The sequence below is a fragment of the Notothenia rossii genome (assembly GCF_949606895.1).
Source record: "Notothenia rossii genome assembly, chromosome: 11".
NCBI classification, from domain to species: domain Eukaryota; kingdom Metazoa; phylum Chordata; class Actinopteri; order Perciformes; family Nototheniidae; genus Notothenia; species Notothenia rossii.
Window position 1 is genome coordinate 37,651,331 of NC_136910.1, and position 26,609 is coordinate 37,677,939.

The 26,609-nt window shown below is 39.7% G+C and overlaps 2 protein-coding genes across 3 annotated transcripts in view; one reads left to right on the forward strand and one right to left on the reverse strand.

Moving 5' to 3' along the window:
* Positions 1 to 4,970: 4,970 nt before the first annotated feature.
* lamc3 (laminin, gamma 3) overlaps positions 4,971 to 26,609 on the forward strand; it is a gene marked incomplete at its 3' end in the record, with an annotated part of 159,122 nt that continues 137,483 nt past the window's right edge. Inside the window, exons 1-2 of the mRNA XM_079659941.1 lie at positions 4,971 to 5,522; positions 15,641 to 15,945. Coding sequence (XP_079516067.1) covers positions 5,135 to 5,522; positions 15,641 to 15,945 — 693 coding nt within the window. The 5' untranslated portion in view covers positions 4,971 to 5,134. The remainder of the gene's footprint in view (positions 5,523 to 15,640; positions 15,946 to 26,609) is intronic.
* Positions 21,365 to 23,356, reverse strand: LOC307025638 (uncharacterized protein). 2 transcript variants are annotated; one of them, XM_079660455.1, is made up of 2 exons: positions 22,838 to 23,356; positions 21,365 to 22,649 (listed from the first exon to the last, which is right to left on the reverse strand). In XM_079660455.1, exons 1-2 carry the CDS (start codon positions 22,896 to 22,898, stop codon positions 21,514 to 21,516), a joined length of 1,197 nt encoding a protein of 398 aa, XP_079516581.1. In that variant the 5' UTR covers positions 22,899 to 23,356; the 3' UTR covers positions 21,365 to 21,513. The 2 variants fall into 2 exon arrangements, with proteins under 2 accessions (XP_079516581.1, XP_079516580.1); XM_079660454.1 differs by having other exon boundaries at positions 21,365 to 22,653.

The following is a 26,609-nucleotide window of genomic DNA, read 5'->3' on the forward strand; positions in this document are numbered from 1 at the left end:
TTTTACAGTTTAAACCCTATTACCGTAAACACAAATACAGTACTTGGAAGTTACTGTTTCATTTTACACTGTTACTCTAAATGAAAACTTGTAAATACTGTGATTACCTTTACAGTGTAACTGGCAGCAATTGACAAGTTATTTACTGTAATTCATCAATCATCAATCAATCAATGTTTATTTATATAGCCCAATATCACAAATGTTACATTTGTCTCAGTGGACTTCACAGTTTGTTCATTCAATTCATTTTACAGTATGTAACTGGCAGCAATTGACAAGTTACATACTGTAATTAATTTTACAGTAAGAAACTTGTCAATTGCTGCCAGTTACGTACTGTGAATTTCACAGTACGTTTCTTACAGTGTAGTGACAAACATTTTTAACATGGTTTACTGTCTATTCACTGCTAAATGTATTAGATATTATTTAGTGTGCTATCTTACTAGTGTAGTTCACAAATAACCATGTGAGAAGTTCATCTTTAACACTGCAAACAACTATTGATACAAACTTTAATATTTGAGTATTGCATTCGTACTCCATTCATAATATTCATGGAGACAATTATATTTGTGTGCACATTTTCGCTCCATGTGCCACATTGTTGTGACCAAAACATCATACGGCGTAAACACAGTTGTCACGCATAAATGAAAACAGGCTATAAAGGACTTTCATGAAGGCGTGTGATGGCAGGAAATCTTTGTGACGGTGCAGCGCTCATTAGTTTGTCAGAGAAGCCTCTCCCTGCAGGGATATGACAGCCGCCTTCTGCATTGCTAAGTCAAGCGCTGACAGTTGTGACATCAAATCACTGTTTGAAAGCATAACTCTTCGCTACGACATTGTGTCATCATGAAAAGGATGCCATACTGTGGTCTCAGTGCAACACGCCTCACACGCTGACAGCAAACCACACCAATCTGCAGCGAGAGGGGGAGCTGGAAGGTGGAGGCTAAAGGATCATGACTCATGATGCATCTTACTTTTCATGATTGAAAAGTTAGATGCATAGGGAAAAGGAGCGGAGCATGTGGGAGGGCAGAGGGGAGGTTGAAGTGTAACAAGGCGCTGGGGGAGAAACATGTGAAAACTAAAGGAAAATAAATATCTGAAGTTTGAACAAACTGAAACAAATATCCAATCAAAATATATCTTCTGTATTCATTTTTATGAGCAGGAACTTAAGAACTCGTTTGACCTAATGGTACTTTTCTTGAGAATGTCCATTTAATGCTTTACTTCTACTCTACTACATTTCAGAGGCAAATACATTTACTCCACTACATTGATTTTGACTGCTTAATGCCTGAGCTCTGTTAAGTATAACATAAAGAATTCATGTGTTTCCATCTTACAATTTATTTATCAAAATAGTAATCACTAGAATAACAAGTATGTAATTGTATTTCACTGTACACTATTTCATTTTACATTCTGTTCTTGTACATCTTATTCATTTTACATATATAGACTCCTGCCTTTTGGTCACTTACAACACTCTCTGCATTATTTAACTTATTGTATCTATTGATTTGTGCTGACATACGTATATTACGTTTAATTCATTTGCATTACTTGCACATGGGTCTGCAACTTAATCTGCCTTATTTTTATCGTAATTTATTCTACTCTGTTTCTTCTTGCACAATTTTTTTTTGTTGAATAAAGATAATAATATTGTTTTATGTCCTATACTATGTCACAAGTTTGAGGAGTATAGGATTTAAGATTTCCATTGCAATTTCACCATTGTAGCTAGTGTGCATAAATAAAGCCTTTGAATCTTTGACAGTTACTTTGTATATCAAAACACTGATATAGTATGTTGCAGTACTTCTTATCTACAAAGTACAATATTAAAATGATCTGACAAAAACAGGAGAATATACCAATCACTTTTGATACTTGTGTTACATTTAGCTGATAATACTTCTGAACTTTATATTATTCTGAAGTGGGCCATTTTGCAGAATGAATACTTTTTATACATGAAGTATATTTTTTGATGTTTAAACTTTTACTTCAATTAAACTTTGAAATACTACTTCTACTTGTAGTGGAGTATTTTAAGACCATTGTATTTGTACTTTCACTCAGTTAAAGCATCTCAGTACTTCTCCACACACTGCATTTAGGCATTAAAAAGCAGCTGGCATTATTTTTGGTTAACACAAATTAGCAAGATCCGTCCTAAGCCATGTATAAACACATTTTCTTTCTTTATATGCTCAAACAGAGATGTATATGTTCACGTTGAGAGGCCTAACTATTCGGTGCAGAAAAGAGATTGACAAGGGAGGGTTTTGCAACACTTATTTTGAAAGAGATGTATACGTTTGGAAACTGTAAGTTCCTACATTTAAATCCCACAGCTCGTATTTTGACATGTGACTTTCAACCGGTTTGTGTGAAGTCAGCAGAGGGATTTTTGACAAGCAGAGTGTCGTGCTCTTAGTGTGGGCTCTCTCTTTTTCTCCTGGGTAACAGGAAAGCATGTGGTTGACTTGTGTGAAAAAAAACAGTAGGGGGTCCCAGGGAAAAGTATACCCTTGGGTGCTTTTGAAGACATCCCCCCCTAGTTTCAGCAGGCCCCATGCTGAGCTCATAAAGTCAACTCAAAAGTTAAAGTAGTTTCTGCCATTTTAAATCAAGAATATGCCTACGTTTTCTTTTTCAATAATTTGATTCTCCAGTTTCAAGAATGTACAACAGGTAATGTCAAACATATTATTTTCATCCTGGCCAAATCACTTACAGCTGCCGACAAGAGAAACCACCCAGTCATTTTCAGATCTAAAATATAATTTCCTTGCTGTGATATTCTCTATTTGCACATTGTAAAAACAAGTAGTCATCCGATGCAATAGTTCTCGCACACTGCACATGGCATGCAGGTGGCGTAGTAATGAACTTGCTTGATGAATAAAAAAGTATATTTACAGAGGCATTACATCTTTCATTATAATGCTTGATCCAAACAGATTTGACATCAAGCCTGCTCTCATCCAAAGCCAGCAGAGGATTTCACTGCAAATTGGTGAGGTCCTTTTAACAATGTCCCTGTCTGAGTACTGATAGAGCCTCAATAAATCAAGGCAATCACAAGGAGATATGGGAGAGACTTGGCCGTAAATCCCACCGGGGTCATAAATGTACAGCATCTAAATGCGTCTGTCCACACTCCCTGTCTCGCTCTGTCTCATGCTTTCTTTCTTTTTTTTTTGTTCGTCTCCATCTTTAAACACTCCCATGTGGATGTCGATCCAATCATCATTGAAATGGTGCTGCTGCTGATGTGCTGTCACTTTAAATGCTCACTGGTTCTTTGGATGATTGTGCCAAATGTCTAATGACATTTAGCAACAGTTACATCATTCATAGTAAAGAGATTAGAGTGTATCTAATTAGCTCTCAACAACCACTTGTCGGACATGTCACTTGTGGTACTGGTCGTTGACACTATAGATGGAGCTTTGTATAGACCTGTAGAGCAAGCACACCCATGAAGCCATCAGGAGAGTTCAAGTATACAGGACACACACTCAGACTGGGCATCAGCACTAGGAAAATGAAGGAATTGACCGTTATAAACATACTAGCAAGTGGTCTAGAGATTGTGACATTGAAACAATACCAGCATTTGATCCTTTAGTGTTAATATCTAGAAGATAATAATATTGGTTTTGCTTGCATAAAATCACTGCAAATGTTCAATTCAATATGAAATGAGATTGGTGCAGTTTAGATATTTGTTATATTTGAAAGTTTTGTTTAAAGTATTTGTGTAACAATATTTGAAAGGGGGGAGTAGTGGTGGCATGTTAGGCCACTGGATGCTTTAGTAGAAAAAAGGTGTCAAATTAATTGTATAACTTGTTGGGAACTGCAAACACATTTTTTTTGTATATTTTAAGCATTCCCTAGCCCTAGTTCACACCTATAACATGATCTACACAATGCCGATCATTTAAATAAACGCATAGAGTAAAGCAAAAAGTCCCATGGATGAAAGAATGACACTGATTTAATCAGCATATAAAGGGAATCAGTGTTTGTTTAACATGTGTTTTTACATTGTGTATGTTCTACACATACTGTCAAGCAGATACATAATTCAGATCTGGAAAAATTGCTCTTAACTGTTTAAAACGGTTTACACAGTCCAGGATCCAATCATCAACAAGGATAAGTGCACAGGACGGCTGACTATGAGCTGGAATTCCCTCCACTGTAAACTGTCATCTAAACTACTTCGCAGTGAGCCTCCCTAGCATTAGGTAATCGGGTTAATATTGGTGATGAATTACTCGCCTTAGTTTCCCACCTTTCAATTCATGGCTTGTGGTGAATGGGACCCTGAACAATCCGTATGAATCACAAGGATATGCAAACCAGCTTTCACTTTTCATGATGTTGCTGAAAAAGCAGTGTGGCTCCTTTGCTCCTCTATTTTTATAAATAAATTGTCCCTTTAGGTCACAGAACTCTCCAGAGCGACATCTCTTTATGGAGATGACCTGCGCCCGCTGAAATATTCTAGACAGTTTTAGCACCTCTAGTCTCCCTCTGTGATTCACTAGAGTCAGCATTTACCCGAACGTCCTGCTGCAGGGCCAACTGCCAAGTACATTTATCACCATATCGACGATATTGTGCGTTCCTGTAAGTGGTGAATGCAGGTGCTTCACTACCGCAGTGCCCAGAGGTGCAACAACCTCACTGCAGTGTTATTTAAATATGTTAGAGAATGTGTTTTTCCTGTCAAAAGAGATTATTATTTCAGAGCCTGCTTTACATCTGAAGCTATACTGGTATGTTACTTGTGTTAACCAGTAGGTGGAGAAGTTTTCATGGAATTTGGCAACCTCCAGCCCCCACTCCTGTTCCCCCTCTGTCTGTCTCATGCTGACCCTCATGAAAGGAGTTCCTGCACCAACTTCATTCCTCTCCACAGAGGGAGAACATATGTTGGAGACTCACCAGAGACGCAGCAAACAGAGAAACAAAGCTCTCACAACTGGACTTATTTTTTGTTGTTGGATTACTTCTCTCAAGTCAGGGTCTTCATGGATGCGTCTTTGCATGTGGTTTTATGAAGTTGTGAAGTATACATATAACTTTAACCATGGACAAATATTTTGCTGTGAACTCTTTTCTCCTTGCCCTTTTTCTCTCTCTTCATCTTCACTGCCACCTCTTTGTTTGGGCCGCAATGGACTCCTGCTTGGATGAGGACGGGGCCCCGAGCCGCTGCATGCCCAAGTTTGAGAACATTGCCTTCAACCGCACAGTGGTGGTGTCCAATGTGTGTGGTTCCCCACCTGAGGACTACTGCATGCAGACCGGCTCCACGCGCTCGTGCCACCACTGTGACGCGTCAGATCCAGAACTGAGCCACAGCGCCAGCCTCCTCACAGACTTCCACATGGATAAGGAGCGCACCTGGTGGCAGAGCCAGTCCATGTTTTATGGTGTCCAGCACCCTAATTCTGTCAACATCACCCTACACCTGGGTAAGAGCATAACAGCAGTACATCCTTAGTGTAGTCTGACCCCAGAATCCTTAGGTTTTGCTTCCCAGTGCAGTTTGCAGCAAGGTTGAGTGATCTAGGTCATGCATGTGAGTCCTCAGGGTTCAATTATGGTCCTATAATGTCCTATTTCCTTTTCAAAGTGGTTGAAAGCTTTTCATGAGCACTGCATTTGTCCCAGAATAGAATATGAATATCAGTAATAGATTTAGCGCTCCAATGCAGACGGTTTCCAGTGTTAGAATCTGGTGATGGGATTTCAGATCAATGCATGTTAGTCGTCCTGGCACAAGTTAAGTTGAGGTTTCAGCACTTTTCATGTGGTGCAGTAAGTATCTTGATATATCACCCTTTGATGGGGAAATCTTTAATATGAAACAGCTGTGCTCAATAACACATGATTTGTATTATTCAGTTACAGCTTTGTGCTGTCTTCATAAAACAGACTTTGGGCCAGACATGGCTTAGACTTGGAGTATTTGTGAGCACATAACCACAAGGGCATGTCTGAGAATTTGGTGGGATTTAAAGTGGATGAGGATGACACACACTTGCATCTGACATGCCGAGTTGCAACCAGAGTGATGGTTCAGTGCTGGCTCAAGTTTACATTCAGCTCACATACTACCATGGAGTATTCGTGATGAGGCCATCTGAATCTGGCTGACACCAAACAATCACAAATCAACTTGATAAGGCTTTTTTCTTGGGTGTGATTTGGGCCAGGACAACTCAGCCACCACACATTGAAAGATGTTTCTGATTAGGCCTAGGCCAGAAATCAACCTTTAAGTAACTATTTTATCTTAAATCCACAACATTCCAATACAAAATATAACAACAATATTCTGCTGGAGGCTCATTTAATGTTTTCAACCTTGCCAAAACAAACATACTGAACAACTGACTGTATAAAAAACATAAGCCACTTAATATTTTCTGAGAAATCCCAGGAAATATGCAGCAGATAACCTACAGTAAAGCCCCAAGTTTGGCAGGAATAAGACTACGATAAGGAAAGGAGGACCAACTAAGGTTAGTCAAGAATTTACATAAAAATGTACTTGGAATTAAAAAAGTAAACTTATACTTTCATCGGAGGTATATTTTATGAACCCCCCCCCCCCCCCCCCCATCAAGAGTCCTCTTTGCATGGTCAAGGGTTTGGTCAGCAGGTTTACTGTCACTTACAATTATGCAAATGCTCCCCTTTACTTTAAAATGTTCACGGATAAATGCGTTTTTACAAAATATTATATTTTGGTGTTTTCAAACATAGTCAAAGGCCTATAGTGAATACTGTTCCTGTCAAAACTTTTAAGTATCTACAAAATAAAAAACTACATGCCTTGAGTGGATCATACTAAACAAATTATGCAACTCCTACACCAAGTGAGAAAGCCTTTGTTTTCGCCTTGTCCATTTGCAGTGATTTTAATCAATATAACTTATGATGCAGTTAAGGGCACAAATGCATTGAGCATTGTTGAGCAAGTGAATGAACATTTGCTTAATGAATTTGGGGGAAAAAGTGGATCATAATTGCGGTTTCTTTTGATATTTTTGTGAAAAATAAGCCAAGTTAAAATTACTTGCTGGCACAAATTATGTAAACATAATGTTTCTCCAGCAGGAGCTCTGGCAGTTGTTCAATTTGAACACTTTTCTTTTGTTTACAGCTTTAATTACAGCTACTCATATAGTCAATGCACGTAACTCATTTTAGGCCAACCATCCTTTGTTAATACAAAGAGAGGTTTAGGCTGTGTTCATGCTTTTTTACAGTAAGATATGATTGTGGTCAGGGCTAAGTCTTGGGAAAAAGCTTAAATCATTCAACTTCACGTTACCTGGAACTAAATTAGGGTTTTCAGAGTACAAAGCAAATGTAAAATATTTTTTACCACCCTGCATTATCCCTGTGTTAATAATACACGTTTTTAGGATTGCTTCCTTGACATACTCTTTTCCTTGGAGCAAATGTATTTGACACGCTTATTGTACAATGCATACATATTTGCATTTGAAGACATTCCTCATTTCACAACATTTCATGAGACCAGCCTGAGCCGTTAGCCTCATTATCCCATTACCATGCTGTGCAAAACTGCTGAAATGAAGTAACAGACCACATTTGTCACTTTAACTTAATTCAATTGTGGTGATTAATTTCAAAGCATTAATGCAACTCTTTCTAAGAAATTACCTTTCCCGTGTGTGTGTGTGTGTGTGTGTGTGTGTGTGTGTGTGTGTGTGTGTGTGTGTGTGTGTGTGTGTGTGTGTGGGGAGTCTAAGCAATGGCCTATAGAATTTCGGCGCAAGAACAATATCACTTAAGTCCCACCTTATGATGTAACCGAATGAATACGGTTATGGTAATTCCTTTAAAAAAAAAATCATCTTAATCTTACATGTCATTTGTTAGTCGCTTTTATCCAAAGACTTACACACATTCAGCACTGTGGACAATCCCCACAGGAGCCATTTGGGGTGAAATGTCTTGCCCAGGGACACAACGATATGCTGACTGCAGTGGGACTCAAACTTGCTACCCTCTGATTCGAAGTCCATCATACTATCCACTGAGCCACAGCCTCCTCTTATAAATGTGACTCTTTAAACTTGAATTGGCAGTTACAGGTTAAACACATTATTTCCTGTGCATTTATTTTTTCCTCCTTCAGTTTTCACTATAACAGAACAATACTGAATAATACACTACCAATACGAGAACTCAACAGGGACATACAGACAAATTAATCATTTATTATTTTCAGGCTACCTTCAGGTTGTATACATATTATCTCAACCAAAAGAGGGAATTCAAACATTATCTAAAATGGCAAACAATTCTATAAAAATACATTTGAACCCTGGCAGTATCCAAATTACATATTACTATATTTTACTGTACATTATTTCGATTTCCTCAAAGTTATGTAACTGTGTGGAAATGTAGTCTAGACAACTAGTTTAAAATAAATTGCTGACACGGCATGTTCAGGTACCTGTAAGAAACGTATAATTTGGAAACAATACTTCCAGTTATTTCTAGTAAATCTATGGTTTTAAACTAAACGTTCCCATAGTGTGATGATAGTGACTCGGATTTTTCCAATTTGTGCTGGATGGATTCCGTTGTGTTTTAGGCTGCAGGATAAGCGGATAATTACTAATGGAAGGATGTATTTTCATAATTTCTCTGCATCATCTCCAATTCAGCCACAAATTAGATAAAATACTTATGAGAATATGTTGAATTTAAAGGTTGGATTGAAAGCTTGTCTATTTGGTATTTTAAATAAAATACAATCCAAAAGGATTTTTAATTGAATTCGAATGTCACATGTAACCTGTAATGAGGGGTTTTGGCCACTTGTTGGGAGAAGCGTAACTGAAGGCTAACAACTGCTAGTGTGCACAACCAGCATTTTCCGAGCAACAAGCATTTGAGTCCTGTTATTGGCAAAGTGGCGCATGTAAGTCCATTGTTCACTGTCTTTTAGCTTTGTTTTACTTTATTGATTCCAATTTCCAAAGGAATTAGCTGTCAAGCATTTAGTTTAGCTGCTACCGTTAAACCATATTAACGTCAGCACTGCAGCTAAGTTTAGTAACATTAGCTGCTAAGCTAGCTCCTGCCGGCCCTGCCAGCTGTTTAAAGTGCATACTGTGAGCACTTTTAGCTAAAAAACAACGCTTTGAAAGTGGTGAGAGTGAACCACAACAGCAAAGCAGTGGTAAAGTACTACAATTCAGAGGTAGATAATGTACTTTCACTCCACTAGATTTATATTGTATCTTAAATTACTGTGCTGATCTGGAATAATGATGTGAAATATAATCATAAATAAGACTTTAGTTACACCTGGAGTAAATCCACAAGCTACTTTGCAGTATACAAAGTAATTAATTAGCCGTCCCTTTACCAGCTTTGATCACTCTCTAATGCAGTGGTTCTCAAACTTTTTTCAATAATGTACCGCCTTTGAAAAAAGAATTCAGCCAAGTGCCCCCTGATCAGCGCAAAAACTATTTCTTAGGGGAAAAAAGCCTATATAAAGAGGTACAATGCTGCAGCATCGGTGTCTGATTTATTAAAACAACAACATTGTAACTGAGAAACATTTACATTTCAAATGTTTACAATCCATCACTAAATTCATGGCCAACCAATTTTAAGATCATGCAATAACACTAAGACGACATTAGTTGCATTGAACTGATCTTTTCAATAAGTTGAACTTACAATTTAGTGAGAAACATGGGCTTGTGCTTCACTCTGGTTCTTTGTCATTCTGACAGGGAAGCAACTGCAGTTATTAAACTTCACGTTTTGAAATATGTGTAACTCTATTAATATAAAACGCACACTGTTCAAACTTTGTTACTTTTCCTAAAATTGATATATTTATCTATTTTTGCATTAACATAAAATAAATCTCACGTACCCCCTGCAGTACTCCATCGTACCCCTAGGGGTCCGCGTACCCCCATTTGAGAACCACTGCTCTAATGCATCAATAATTATAAGAATAGCATCTGATATTATTCTGAAATGGGCCAATCTGCAGAATGAGTACTTTTACTGTTGGTACTTCAACCAGAACAAATCTACGGAGAGGGCATATGATTTTCATGGGAGGGCACACAAAACCGCCATGTGTGTCCCGGCACAATATAGATCGTATCAAACAGCATGGCCAACAGCATTGCGTAAAGACGCACACCTATCGCAAATAAATACACAAACAAAAGGCAACATAGAAACCACTTTTTAAACATTGTGTGCTCATGAGCAAGGCACACATTTGAAGTAAAAAGAAAACATAACAGCAACAGCTGTGCTTGGGCCTTAAACTTGGGTAAGCGTTGACCGGAGCAGCAAACATAATAATACAGAGCGACGGCGACACCACATTATGCAGTGCGTACTAGCGTAACTCAGCCCCAGGGTTTGCCGAGGTCAAGCTAGTAACATTACGGCGTGCTGCTCCAACGGCAGGTGCAGGGTCGCCAGCAGCACCATCGGCTGCAGTTCTCTCATCGCAATTTATTTGTAGTAAAGCCCATTTCTGATGTCCATTTTGTAATTTAAAACATAAATGGGAGTCTATAGAATGCATAATAAAAAACAAATCCAGAATAGGCAGAGTAGTGTGATGTTTTGTAATTGGTCTAAATGTCGACGAATCGAAAAAGACACATGAATTTATTTGACGTAGCCTACAATTTTTGTTGTAGTTACTATCTGACATCACATACATCGTAGCATTAAAGTTCACAGTTTATTTATAAAACAAACGTGTTTATTGGGGGAGGGCAGGAATGTCAAATGGGAGGGCCTGGCCCTCTCTGACCCTCCCACGGCGCGGCGGTGCCGGGTCTGACTTTAAGTATATTTAGATGCTAATGCTTTTCTGCTTTTGCTTGTGACAGAGAATTCATACACTCTGGTATTTCTACTTTAACTTAAGTACAATATCTGAGTACTTTGTACACCTTTTCAGCAAAGCTTAAAGATAAAGTGTCAGTGTTTCCCCTAGGATGGAGTCATAGCAGCGGTGTTAAGGCACGTGGGCCCAGCATAATGTGAGCGCGGAGCGCGTGGAATTTTCTAGCGCGTGCGAAATGCGCCCCGCCAAATTGTTTCTATGTGGGCCGGTTCTAGCCAATTTGCTGCCCTATGCAAGATTTTATTTATAAAGAGTAAATGAAAAATCTCTACAAAAGACAAATACTCTACAAAAACCGAAACTTATTGACATAGGTCATATACGTCAAAATGGCTTCAAATGTATTCAGTATTGTATGAACATGTTTTAATCGGGGGGTGGACGTCACATCCTCTAGGGGGGCCCAGAGATAAGCCCCCCCGGGAAGATTTTTTTGAATATTTTAAAGTAAAATGCTTCAATCTGGTGCACTTTGAGCCCACAATTACTAGAGACCTGATCTAGGGAGTACAACTCTAAAACATCAATATGAAAAAGATCGGTTTATATTTTAATAATCAAATAAGTATGTGAACATAACCAATAACCCATAGCCAATAACAAATAAATGTAACTTATTTTATTTTTGTTCATTTATATCTTATTTTACCAGTTAACATTTATTAATTTATGCATATTTTTGTATCTCACCAACTTTAAACAATATTTTTGGTTTACTGTCCTACTGTATAGTATACATTGGAATGATTTCAAACCTGTTTTTATTTATCCTAATAATTATAAAGTGTCTTGGAAATATGTGTTTACATATTTGTTTGAGACCCACTGAGATAACTGAGACTAAAATTAACTATCTAAACACTCAGAGAGTCCTTTACCTCACTGAGCCTCTCAGTCTGACAGGAGAGCTCTCCTCCACCATCTACTGCTTATATCCATTAGCGCAGCTAGCACCATATTCTAATAACAACAGCGCCGGTACCGGTGCGCCCTCTCTCTCTCTCCCTCCCTCGCTCGCTCTCTCGCTCCCACGCTCGCACTTTGGCTGTGAGCTGCGGGCGCCTGATAAGCCAACATCCCCCACCTTTCATCACTTACAGCGCCTATGTCAAAAATCGGCCCTGGCAGTACATACAGTGGCAATGTCTCAAGATTTAGCAAAAATACATCTTTATTGAACATACAGTAACACAAATACTACAAATCCACATAACACACAATCAAAAATGAAAAGGGGTCGCCGCTTATTATTTTAATAAAAGTAAAAAAAAAATTTGGGTACCTGGCTGGCGCCCCCTAGCAGCGGCGCGCATATTTCAGCTGCGCCGCCGCTATTTAGGGGAAACACTGGGTGTGTTTGGACATCCATCAATCAGTCAGTGAAGACTCTGTCCAAACTAGACATTTCCATGACAGGTCAAATGTCCTCCCTCCTCATCACCTTTGTAGGGAGGAGACTCCCATCAAAGAGCTTTTCTTCAAAGAAACAAGAAACGGGCACAAAATGACGACACAAGTTGAAAATGTCAGCGCTTTGACCATAGATGAACTGTTATATCACATGCTCAGAAGGCCAGAAGTCGTTCCATCAAATAGAACATATTGATTTCCAATAGCAAGGCTATGTTTTGAGGCTTTGCTGTTTATAATCTCAGGCTAGATCTTTTCCTGGAGAAAGCAGCCAATGTTACTTTTGCAGAGGTATTTTCCCGGTTGTCTGCAGGGCTGTTATTCTTCAGACAATCCCAACACCCACATGTCTGTCTCCCTCAGACTGAATTGACCTTTGCTCCCTCTGTTCTACTCCAAAACATGTGTTTCTCTAAACCTGGCGCCTTTGAATAATTCCAGCACTGAAAAAGAGCGAAGATTATGTTTTCATAAAACATCTTATGTAACTGGACATCCCTGAATGTCAGATGTGTGGCATCTTTTCGGTCAGTATAAAAGCTCTGTGATCCATCTGGGTTGCTGGTGGGGGGTTACTCCAACATTACTGTTTTCTTTTGCCTCTCCAAACAAAACAAGGTCTCTCTGAAAGACAATATAGGCGAAAGCTGGGATGATAAACACAGTGGTGGGATGCAGGGACATATATTGCAGCCCAGTCAGAGTGGGTCTGTGGAAGAGTGGAAAGGGGGAGCTGGGCTGCTTCAAGGGGAGTAAACAAAACATAATGAGCAAGAAGGGGGGGAGAAAGAAGAAAATGCTGGGCGGTTTGGTGGTAAGGAATTGGGGTCAGGTTTTTCCCAAAAAAAAAGACTTGGTGAGATACACACACACAGCACACAGAGATTTCTGCAGCTGGTTCTCATTCAGTGCCGTCAAAGACAAACAACATCCTGTCTCAGATGTAAAACAATAATAAAAGTCTGCCACAGTTGGCAGGAGGCTCTCAAATGATTACGGTGCATTAGGCGACACATTTCTCTCTAAGAGGCTTGTCGAACTCTATTGCATTTGTTAACCAAGACCCAGCGTGATTAGTTGATAAATACACTCATCTGTGCATTTGCTGAACACGAAAATCTGGGAGTAAACAGATTGTAAATATTGAGTCTACAGTACTTGTGAGTTTAGTCTCAAACTGTCTAGGTCTTTGGCAGCTGTGTTGAGTTGACATTAGTGACTGAGCGTAGGGTCAGACGCTGTACGCCCTCAGCTCAGTCTTTACTATTTATCTCTGTGTCCAAATAGTCCTTATATTAGTGTGCAACATGAACAGCTTTGGTTGGATTTGTGATGCTTCACGATTCTCGATCAGCCCTGTAAAGTCACACCTAGGAAGGTGATAAACCGAGTTGAAACTGTGCAGATTAAGGTGTGAATTCTATCTTAAGGTATATTTCATCGATAGATATGATGTGTTACTTGGCTTGGTTTCGATTCAACAGCCTTCCCTTCGCACATAAACCCTAATGAATATATTAAGAATGCACTCCTGAAGGTGGATGAATCACGAATCATTAAACATTATGCATAACAACATACAAATACCCTCTGCAATTAGTCTGCATTGCATCATGGGATATTCAACAAATGCTTCATCTTCTGCCTCTTTTATGTTTTTGCTCACCTCATGCAGGGAGTAAATGAAAGCTAAATGATCTCTCCTAAAGGAAAGATACCATTAGAGCTCGCTGCAGAGACAACAGACAGAAATGCCTAGCTCTGGCTATCAGAGAAAAGCAACAGATGTCATTATGAATGTACCAGTGGATTGCATCCCTCGATGAATTTGTAGAGCGGGTGAGACTTAGTGTCTAATGATGTAGAAACAAATCCCCAAGAGCGCGATGAAGAAGCCTGTTAGGAGGATTTCTACATGTTACTTCTCAGTCTGTTCTCAATATGACTTCAGTTTGTGTCTGCTCAGTTAATCCCCCGTAAAGCTGCAAAACATTTGGCACATTCTGTGAGCGTGTTTATATTCAGGAAGTATAGCTTTGCAAGCCTCCACAATATGCCTTCAAGATGACTGTTTGAAGTGTCCGACCCCACAGCGAGTAAACAATGACACCACTCGATAAAACTCGATTCTTCGTTTGCTCTGAGATTAGGGAAGAAGATGTCAACATTCCTGCAAAACCAAATAAGGACAACAGCTGTGTTGCAATCAATGACTTTCCTTCTTCAGTTTTCCACATTATAGAGACAAATCCCCCATTAATTCAAGCCATCTACGTATGCAATATGCAAAAAAAGATAGAACAATGCATTTTTCATTTAATTAAACATATACCTGGGAGATTCTTCCCTCCACTTATTTTGAACCTTTAAAATTACTTACTGTAGCTCACATTTCTTCGAGTAACAATGCAACACCCATTGCACCAAAACCTATTTTGATTTGCTAAATCCCCTAACAGCAACTCAAATGCAAATCTGGATATGGTATATCTCCTCGCTTACTGCAGATCTTCTTCCAGATGAGATTGTGCTCTGAAACCATTTTACTTTGAAACAGATTGAAGTCAAATCACTGTTTCTGGGGAAATAAAAATCCATGAAAAGTCTCCCAGGCACCAAATTTTTTTGAACTAAAATCTTGCCTTCGATTTTATCATTCAATCAATGATATGTTAAGTTATAAGCAATCCTCAGCCTCTCATTGCACTCCTTAGTGTTTTAGTGGGTTGACAAATCACTTTTCTATCGATTAGATCTGTCCCTTTTCTGTCGCACCTCAAATGTTGCATCAGACTACATCCTAACCAGTGATTGGACAACACTGGAATTTCCCCTGTGATTTTGCACTCATTGACCTATTTTGTCTTACAATTCTGAAAAAACAATGTTTATTCTCTTTCCCTTTGACCTATGTTTCACTTCTGGGGCCCATTATGGTTGGTATAATGAGAAAATAATCCTTGGGATTCTTCTAGTCCTGCAGGAATGACATTCATTTACCCTGCAAAGAGGCATGGGAAATTAAGCCTACCCCCCATTGTTTTCCTTATTTCTATAATGCAATTATGTCTTTTTTTCTTTTCTTTTTGCTCCTGGGGCCTAAACTATCACCCTACAGTATTTGTCTCTCACATAACCAGCCTCTGATCCGACTGTGTAGCTACAATGGATCTAGTTCCACCAGTAATTCTTTCAATGATGCCATTCAGAGCTAATCATATCTGTTTTCCACAGGGAAGGCTTTCGAGATAACTTATATACGATTGAAATTCTACACCAGTCGGCCGGAGAGCTTTGCCATCTACAAGCGCACGGAGCAGAATGGGACCTGGTTGCCTTACCAGTATTACAGCGCCTCTTGTAGGAAGACCTATGGGAAGGATGACAAGGAGTACATTCGCCCAGGAGGTGACGAGAGGAATGCTTTATGTACCGATGAGTTCAGTGATATCTCTCCCCTGACCGGAGGAAACGTGGCTTTCTCCACCCTGGAGGGGCGGCCCAGTGCTTACAACTTTGACCAGAGTGTGGTGTTGAAGGTAAGGACACATTGTGATGTGTATATTTGTATCCATATTATGGATATTATTCTTTTTTTCAGATATTTTAGTTGACATGGATGAATCTAGGTTTACTTAAGATAAGAAAAGATGAGATAAGATGGACCTCACCTTTATTGATCCCTGTAGGGAAATGCAGATGTGATAGCAGCAACAAATGAGAAAGACACAGATAGTACTTATGGAATATACACGGGAATAATAAGAATAAAATAAGAATAAACCTGTATCAACAGTAGAAATAACAATAGAAATAACAACATTTACGTGAGTTAAACACAGATCTGGGATTATACAGGGATTTTGCAAAAAATATCACAACTAATACACTACATCTTAAATGCAGATTTTGAATGCAGAAAAGAAAACAATCACTTACAAATAAAACATTTGAAAAACAAATGAATGCAAAGTAAATATTCCTTCAAGAGACATGTTTTACGTAGAATACACTTCAAAAAAATGTGAATGTTTGGTTCTTTTTTTACTGCCTTACATTTCAAAAACTTTGCCAATGTTAGATCTTAGTTTTGACATCCAATATTTATTTTCAAAAACCCCTGGAAAAATAATGTGTCCCAGCTTGTATTCTGATTCTAATTCTGACAGGGTTATTATAGGCCAGCTATCATCACAAGATCACATGTTGTAACAGTGCCGTGCAACTTAAACGTACACTTTTACACAAACAAACAGAGACGTGCACACATAGACTCTAGGTCAGGGATCACCTGACTACATTTGTCCAAGGGCCAACATTTATCCAATAGACACTATCGCGGCACAGCAATTTTTATATAGCCCAGAAGTTTGAAGTTGTTGACCGGGGAGGGATTACATTTTGTAAATGTAATCAGATACTGAATACATGCTCTGAAAGTAATCAGAATACAGTTACAGTTAGGTGTCTTAAAAACGTCTTCAGATTACTTTTAGAATACTTTTGGCATACTTTTTTTTTCCATAACAGATGGGTATTTTTTGGTGAACAGGAGACACTTATTTTACTGTTTTAATGGCTTATCAAGAACTCAAACACAACATCTTGGTGTCATTCTGGACAGCTCCCTCTCATCTGCACCCCACATTAAAAACGTCACCCGGACTGCATTATTTGTACTGTCTTAAAACCTTTCCTTGGAAGATGTTATGAATTGTAAGGTGTCCTTGGGTGCTTTGAAAGGCGCCCCTAAATAGAATGAATTATCATTATTATTTATTATCTGAAACGATGTAATAACTTTTAAAACGTTTTCCAGTCACTTGCCCCATGCATTCAGCAGCAGCAGGCCATTCACTTTGATTTGATAACGTTATGAAATGTCATCATTTTGACAATAAATAAATAGTCCATAAAGGTTATCTTTCACATTTTATCTAACCATCTCCGTTTCTAACTTTCAATATATTTTAAAAGAGATCTCTCTCTCTCTCATCTGCGTGCGGGGGCGGGGCCTGACAGACACGCTGCATCTATCTCTCGCTCACAGACATGCTGCAGCGGTGTGCAGTGTGCACACAGTTCTGCCGGTAATGAATATTACATTTTGTGAGGAAACTTTTCCTCCAATAAGTATTCCAAAAATGTATTCACTTCAGGTTTATGAAAGCAACTGTAATCAGATTACTCATTTTTCAAATGTAACGCCAGCTGAATACAGTTAGCCTACTTGATTTTTGTATTCTGATTACGTAACGCCGTTACATGTATTCCGTTACAACTACAACCCAACCCTGCTTCTAGGCTAGTGGATCGCCGGAGCTGTTAGATTAACATTAACATGCTTATTGTAGTTGTAAGTGCACTGCCTTGCGGCCTGTAGCACCGTCCTTGATGGAGCATATGTGTGGGCTGGACCTGTATTTTACAGGAAAGGAGTGAGCAGAGAGTAGAGTAGTTGTCGATTCTTGTTCTGTTTTCTGTGAATATCTGCCTCACCCTCTCAGACTTTGAGTTGCGCGCTACTAAAGAGACGTGTTACCATGGAACCAAACAATGGTGTAACTGTATTAATGTCCGAGTGGAAACAGTCGTGTGTAAATCTGATTTTGTCAGAAATCGGGAGAAATGCGGGAGAAATATGACCCCGGAAGGAAACCGGGAGAGGGCAATGAATCGGGAGGGTTGACAAGTATGCTCACATCTCTTGTCTTTTTTTTCACCCAACTCATTAGACTATTCTTCTGCTGGCGTTTCATTGTTGTTTTCTGTCAAATTCAATACTGTAGTTCAAAACCGCGGTACCTGCTCACCATCTGTGAGCTATTTTTAGAATGCGCACGCTACATTCGTTGTCGCGTTCGCGCGCGTCCACCTGGGCAGGCTGTGTGTGTCCTTCTCCCGTGACGATAACGCCTTGCGGTTAAAACATAATAATAAAAGAATTTGAAACTGGGGGGGGGGGACACACAAACGGGCAGAGAGCAGAGCTCGGCGCAATAATGCAGATTTGTTTGACTTTTTTACACTTTGTTGTTCTCCTCCTTTCCTCCGCTCTTGTCTCTGATTGTGAGTGTGTGCATTCGCGCGCGTGTGTGTGTGTGTGGGGGGGGAGCGGAGCCCCGCCCTTCAGAAACAGAGCTGAGGGAGAATGTGAATACGCAAGCCAGTGGACACTGAAAAATGCACATTGGATAAATAACATAGGCGTTTAGTTTATTCAATAAAAGACCAGATGTTCAATGAGAAAAGTGACCGTAGATAGATTCAGGGTTTGAAATCCTTGAAAATGCTTGAAATTTGACGTGGTGTTTTCAAGGTTGGGAAAGTGCTTGAATTTTGGGAATGGTGCTTGAATTTGGGATAAAGTGCTTGAAAATGTAAATGCTTTACTTCGCTTTTTAGATTAAAAGAAAATAAAGAAGTCGGAGCGAGCTTAATTGCTTCGCTTTTACATAAAACAGCTCCGGTCCGGCCTTCCCGCGCTATGCGCGTGACCTGCAAGTTGTTACGTGTGTGACCTGGGCATTCTGATGAGTGATAGATGACAGTATGCCAGGACGTTGCAGTTTCAATGAGCGTTGGCTAGCAGAAGACAAATACAAGCCATGGCTAAGACGAGGGTCAAGCCCACGAGTAGCCTCCTGCAAAGTTTGCAAAAGATAACGATGGGAGAGTCGGCGCTGACGAGCCACATGAAAGGTACGCCGTAGTAGAGCATTTTAGATTAGGCTAACGTTGCATGTTACTTTTGTTTAAGCTAACGTTAGCAAGCTGAATAGCGAACTCGATGAGGGATAATAATTGCAGGGGACAATTATTTCAGAGGAGCGTACAGTGGCGGCTTGTGGAAGATATTTTTGGTGGGGCTGTTGATATAGTGAGTAAAAACATTTTTTTGGGGAGAAATGAAATGACCCCTTAAATTGGGACTTCTGGTGATGTAATGGCCCCATAAAATCGTGGTTCTAGGGCCAGGAACAACCAGGCTGAGTCGGGCTGAGTATGCTAAACTAACTGCGGTCAAGCCAGCCTCCACTCGGGAAAACCTAGTCAAGCCAGCCCTCACGTGATATTGCGGTGCGCGAATATCCTATGCATTACGGTAGAGTAAAAAAAAATCATCCCTCTGTGTTTAGATGAGAATAAAACAAAAACTGTCCAGTATCAAAGACTCATTTCACTTCAGGGTGATAGCAGGACATCCCATCTAGACACTCAGAAAAAATCAGGACATTCTGATGTAGAGTTTCAAAATAAAAGACCTTTGAAATCTCTATTGTATGAGCTATCATCCCTGTTTTTAGATGAGAATAAAACAAAAACTGTACAGTATCATAGATCCATCTCACTCCAGGGTGATAGCAGGACACCCCATGTAGTCACTCAGAAAGAATCAGGACATTCTGATGTACAGTTTCAAAATAAAAGACCTTTGAAGCCTCATATATGAGCTATCATCCCTGTTTTTAGATGAGAATAAAACAAAAACTGTCCAGTATCATAGATCCATCTCACTCCAGGGTGATAGCAGGACACCCCATGTAGTCACTCAGAAAAAGTCAGGACATTCTGATGTACAGTTTCAAAATAAAATACCTTTGAAGTCTCATATATGAGCTATCATCCCTGTCCCCAAAGGTCTTTTATTTTGAAACTGTACATCAGAATGTCCTGATTGTCTATGATACTGGACAGTTTTTGTTTTATTCTCATCTAAAAACAGGGATGATAGCTCATATATGAGACTTCAAAGGTCTTTTATTTTGAAACTGTACATCAGAATGTCCTGATTTTTTCTGAGTGACTAGATGGGGTGTCCTGCTATCAACCTAGAGTGAGATGGATCTATTATACTGGACAGTTTTTGTTTTATTCTCATCTAAAAACATGGATGATAACTCATACAATAGAGATTTCAACGGTCTTTTATTTTGAAACTCTACATCAGAATGTCCTGTTTTTTTCTGAGTGACTAGATGGGATGTCCTGCTATCACCCTGAAGTGACTCTACCGTAATGCATAGGATATTCGCGCACCGCAATATCACGTGAGGGCTGGCTTGACCAGGTTTTTCCGAGTGGAGGCTGGCTTGACCGCAGTCTAAACTAGAGAGAGAATCGCTGTGAAGGGGGCTACAACTACAATAAGATGAACATATTTGACCGTGATTTAATTGTAATACACGTTTCAAAATGATGCCGAAGTAACAACATACTGATACCGGAAAGTAAAAACCATGAATTAAGGCTTTTACAAGTCTGCAGACAGACGGCAGGCGAAAAACCTTTTAAAACGCGTGTTTTCTAATGGAGATTTGGCTAAGCTAACGTTGTAAATGCTCCGACCGTCCACACTCACAACAACGGCCTATACACAAGTTATTGAGCCGTTTCCGCTCTACATCCTGAACTCCTCCCTTCGATGCAATGCATTTCCGTTTTGGCGGACTGGGTTTGTTTTGCTAGCTAGCTCCGTTGTGCCGACAAAGCACTGATATCGCAGAGACAAAGAGGATATAACAATTACAACATGAAGAAAAGTGGTTCGGGAACTACGTGTGCGGTAGTTGGTTGCAATCACTCGAGAAAGCACCTGAACGAGTGGTTAGATAGAGAGTGCTACGACCACAAACCAGCACCCAGCCATGTTGTTCATTAAATACAGATAAACACAACAAATACTGCATGCATTGTATTTTTTAATATTATATATGAATATTTTCATAGTGATGTAATTGTGTGGGCTGCTTTTATATTTTAATTTGTAATACCTGTTAGGATTAAACATGTGATCTTTCTTGTTGAAGCCATTTCTTTAGTTTCCTCTCAACAATTAATTCATTCAGTGTTATTTATGTACAGTATGAGCTTAATATGAATGATGAACTGTGTTAAAAGAAATTGTAGCACTCTAAGGAACATATGAAATGCAATAATGCAATAACAGTGCAATAATGAAATTAAATTACATCAAACTTTATTTTCACTCAAACAGTACAGGCACATATGATATATTGCACAGCATAAAGAGATCATGTAAATTGTGCATTATGTAAACAACAGACAACTGTTGGCTCCTGTGGGCATGACCTAAATAAGGCAGTTTATTTTGGTTTTAAAATGCTGAGATATTTACTGCAGAACTGTAACCTTCCCTCAACAAAATCGTCAACAATTTTCGGGAGCATGTGGGCAAAGTAGAATGTGCGCAGCCTTATGATATGCCCCTGGACAAAGTCTTGGTCGTAGGGTACTTCGATTTCTAGGTGCTCAGTTTTGTTCCAGATCACCAACTTGGAGTGCTGAAGCCCTGTGCAGTGCATCCCAATTTGTACCTGCATATAGTAGCCTTTTGGACCATTGCAGGCAATATGGTAATCTATCCTATTTCCGTTTGCCACAGTTGTGATTTCACAGTTCTTTGTTGCCAAAAATTCTGCAAGTGACTTGTTTCCCAACACAGGTGATTTGATCTCCAACAGAATGTCTTTGTTTATCACTCCATCGGGAGATGCTGCAAGCCACGGATCCTTGTCGCACACCACTAAGCCTTTGGTTTCAATGCTGTTGCCCAGAGTTTCCAAATAGTCCCTTGCAAGTTCCTCCCCCTCCGCTCCTTGACGGGTTGCAGCATTGCCACGGAAGGATGGGTGTAAGTGTTCTGACAAAAACTTGTCGGGCGCCGTGGTTGAGCGAATGGGCACCTTTCTAGCTGTGCTCGCTGTGATGCGCACTCTCCGCGCATCATGCCAGACCTGTTCTTTGCTCTGTGCTTTTGTAACCTTCTCGATCTCCTCAAGCCGGGCTGTGGACATGTTAATGTACTTATCATAGAAGGTTCTGCATTTTACACAAGCCAGTGGTATGTGGTGCTCATCATGGGTTAGGAGATGGAGGTGTGGACATGGTGTTGGCTCGGTGATGGAAGAGGTATCAGCATTAAAGCAGAACTGCAGGAGGCTATTCCCAGGGCAATTGAAAAGTTCTGCCATTGGTGAGGCAAGTGTGTTCTTCCTCCACTCTTCATGAGTCCTAAAGAGTGTCACCTCCTGTGCCGGTTCTGGAGTGGTAGAGGATGGCTGTGAAGTTGGTGGCGGCTGGTAGAGATCCTTCCTGTTGTGTCGTTTGAAGCGCACATACTTCATCTTCCTCTGACCAGCATTTCTTTTAGACCCAGCATTCCACTGGTTCTGTCTGTCTGTGCAGGCAAGCCCGGTTTTCCCCTGTCTCACAGCATTTTCTACCTTGAGAGATAGAGTAAAAACAGTGCATAGATATTATAATGGGTTCACTGCAAACATGTCATATGATATAATACATCATGGCATACACACACTTTGCACTCTAGCCAAGTAGCCTATGATGTAGTTCGGATACCAACAACAAAAGACATAGGCCTAGGCTACAATGGTCAAATAATCTAGTTACCTTCCACAGGATCGCAGCTGAGTGGGAACAAGATCTCCCTGGTCCAGCAACACACGTACATCCCGCAGTTTTGACTTCTCCAGCTTCAGTTACCAGCACCCAAGCATTATGCCACGCATTGTTCAAACACTGGCTAGGCTCTACCTTTGCTTTTAGATAAACAAAACGATCATGTTTGTATGACATGACACAACCAACTTTGTTGCTGTGCAAATATTGATATGCCTCGGAGGCCTTCAGACTGTCCATTGCTTTTCCATCTATTGCCATGGATTGAACGAAGTAGGAGCAAATTTTGCTGTACGTTATGCTGGGCCACGTCGTCATGTTATCCTCCCAGTTTTGCACTGAATTCGGGTGGGGGAGAGTAACGCCATCTCCAGTCAAAGAAGTAGAATCGTGTTCCCAAGCTAGCATCACTGTTAGCATCGAAATCGCTGTGTTTACACCAGTGCCCGTCTGACTGTTTACACCGGTTTACACCGACAGACGCTGTGCAAAAGACTTCCGGCGGAAATGAAGTGCGGGGGTTATGTGTAGGGTTATGGCGCTACCCGTGGTTTGTCGCGTAAACTTGTCTATACAGACATAAATAAACCAGCGACTGTATTCGCCATGACACAGACAGTATGTGGTTTGTACTTGTTTAACTTTTGTCTAGTTTCTGAACAGATATGAAGAGCTGTGAGCTCTGAGTGCTAAAAGCTAACCGCTGTGTTGTTTTTCCGGGGAGCTCATTGAAGATGACGTCACGGCTCCGCCTACACTGCGTTACTATAGATGCTACCCCAGTTCCTCACGAGTCTAAAAAACAACTTACGTCAACGCACGTAAGCAACGTGGGCGCCGAGCGAGCGCCCTCGTGACCAAAATATTTGACGGCGCTGATTGGCTGAAATTATGTTTCGGCGGCACAGTTTACTATTGAGACTTTTGCAACGTGCTGGTTGCTGCTGTTTGGCTCGGGGGCAGCGCCCCGTAATGATAAACTAATGCCAAGGGCAAGGCCAGGCAGGAAACATGTGACTTATCAGTAACTTTAGACATCGTAACACAATTTTAAACAAGATTTTATTGTAGATTATACATTTTACTGATACCAATTGTATGATATTTACCTTGTTCATTAAAAATAAAAAATATAAAATATATATATTTTTGAAATATATATTTTTAAATTTTTTTTTGTAAATTTTATATTTTTTTTAATATATTTTTTTGTATGTGGGAGGAGGTGGGGCGGCCCCCCTAGCGCCCCTATGAGCCGGCCGCCACTGGGAGCGTACCTATGTTATGTGCGTTACAGTCGCCCATTCTGTGGTGTTCAGAGGATGAAGCACTCACTTGTAATTCAATCCAGTAATTCTCACGGCATTTCGTCTTATAGTCACGAAATATAATCTATTGATTCGACACAGAACGATTTTAAAAGCAATGTATTTCTACTGGTAGTATGTTTCGTGCCTAAACCAAATGTCACTTGCTCTATCGAAATCTGTCACATTGACCCGAAGACACCTTTTCGTTTATATTACTGGTCTGGGGGAAACTCGCGAGTGTGTGTGTGTTTGTGTATTTTTGCGTTTGTGTGTATTGTGTTTGTGTACCGGGGAAAAACTCACAAGAAACACCGGCTGTTGTTACGCTTGCTGTGACTTTAAATTACTCCGTTCTCTGCTTGTAATTATGCCTTTACAAGCTTCAAAGTTGTATTTATCATCTGAATTTGCCGAAGCAAGTTTAATATTCTTTTGATCGCACAGGGATGAAACGTATACCAATAGAATCTGTGGACTCTCAGCTTTTCATATGATATACAGGGCTCGACATTATAAATGGCCCGCTGTCCCGGAAGCACTATTTAGACACCCCGGCCAGCATAACGTAATTTCAATTTGCCCGCTCCGACCACTAAAAATATTGCTTAAAAAGAAAAATGGTCCTGTGGTATTGGTATTTTGACAAGCAATTTTGTTAAATTGTTTCGTTTATTAACGCTACAACATAGCGTTTCGTGAGGCGGTTGTCGTTGTTGGGTGAAAAGCAAACAGCTGTTTGCTGCGGGAGCGCGCTCCTTCACTACAGACTGTCGCTATCTATCTATCTATCTATCTATCTATCTCTCTCTCTCTCTCTCTCTCTCTCTCTCTCTCTCTCTCTCTCTCTCTCTCTCTCTCTCAATCTATAAGGAACCGCAGTAGACAAAGGGTGTTGCTATACTGTAGCAACACGTCATGTTTATGTTTACACCTATGGTTTACACGCGAAATCAATAGCCCGAAAAGGGGTGGGGTGAAGATAACCCACTGGTGGAAATAGGTATAAATGGCAATTTTTTGGCGATTTCTTCAATCTGACTTCATATTAACCATTTTTAACAACAGAGGGTGCTACATAACACACTTTCAGCAAAGGTCACGGACTGGGAGACTTTAATATTTTATTGAAAAAAAGTTACATACAATAGAAAAAGAGCTGTGGGTCAAATTGACCCGAAGTCAGGTGTCTTGAGTAGTCAAAATGACCTACAAATCATTGTACACATTTGTAAATATTATTTTCCACTTGTTACCATTGTGGGTCTATTTTTATGCAGCTCTGCATGATTTTGTGGCTACAATTCAGGCTAATACGCTACCAGAGGTGGAATAAGTACTCAGATCTTGTACTTGAGTAAAAGTAGAAGTACTCAGATGTTGTACTTGAGTAAAAGTAGAAGTACTCAGATATTGTACTTGAGTAAAAGCACTCAGATATTGTGCTTAAGTAAAAGTTGAAGTACTCAGAACTTGTACTTGAGTAAAAGTAGAAGTACTCAGATCTTGCACTTGAGTAAAAGTAGAAGTACTCAGATATTGTACTTAAGTAAAAGTAGAAGTACTCAGATCTTGTACTTGAGTAAAAGTAGAAGTACTCAGGTCTTGTACTTGAGTAAAAGTAGAAGTACCAAAGTGTAGGAATACTCTGTTACAGTCAAAGTCATGCATTCAAAATGTTCCTCAAGTAAAAGTAAAAAAATATTCTCATCAAAATATAGTGAAAGTAGCAACAGTAAAAGTAGTTATTGTGCAGATTGGTCCATTTCAGAATAATAGATATGATATGTTTTATAATGATTGATCATTAAAGTGTTTTCAAAGCTGGTAAAGGTGCAGCTAGTTTGAATGACTTTGTATACTGCAGGGTAGCTTGTGGATTTACTCCAGGTGGAACTAAAGTCTGATTTAACACTTGATTAGATTTCACATCATTCATCCACATCTGTAAAGTAACTGAAGGTATTAAATACATGGAGTGGAGGAAAAGTACACCATTTACCTCTGACTTGTGTTTACTGCCAACCTAAAAGTACCTAAAAAAATTGTAATCAATAATGTATTGAAAAGTTATTTGGCTGATTGTTGTATATTGGCTCCGCCAGGATATATGGGATGCCCAGTCTACGTACAGATGGGTCACTCATTTTGAAATATTAAACTTAGTTTTCTTTTCTTTTCTTTAATTTTTCATCCTCATGTAGAATGCTATCAGAAACACACATTTGGTTGTTTATAGCATAAAGAACATCTGATTTAATATGAGGTAGGGAAATAATCATTTGAGTATAAGTACGTGTATATAAATGTCATTTACAATAGCTGTAAGATGCTTGAAAAGTTTGAAAATGCACCTTGAAAATGCTTGAAAAGTGCTTGAATTTGACTTTGGAAAAGGTGTAAGAACCCTGCATGCGGTACACGGAAGAATCAATGGACAGTGACGTATCTCTAAC

Excerpts from the sequence above, each read along its gene's own strand:
- LOC307025638 (XM_079660454.1), bottom strand. The coding sequence starts at position 23,266 with ATGCTAACAGTGATGCTAGCTTGGGAACACGATTCTACTTCTTTGACT. Across the intron at positions 22,654-22,837 it reads CAGCTGCGATCCTGTGGAAG|GTAGAAAATGCTGTGAGACA; the intron begins GTAACTAGATTA and ends CTATCTCTCAAG.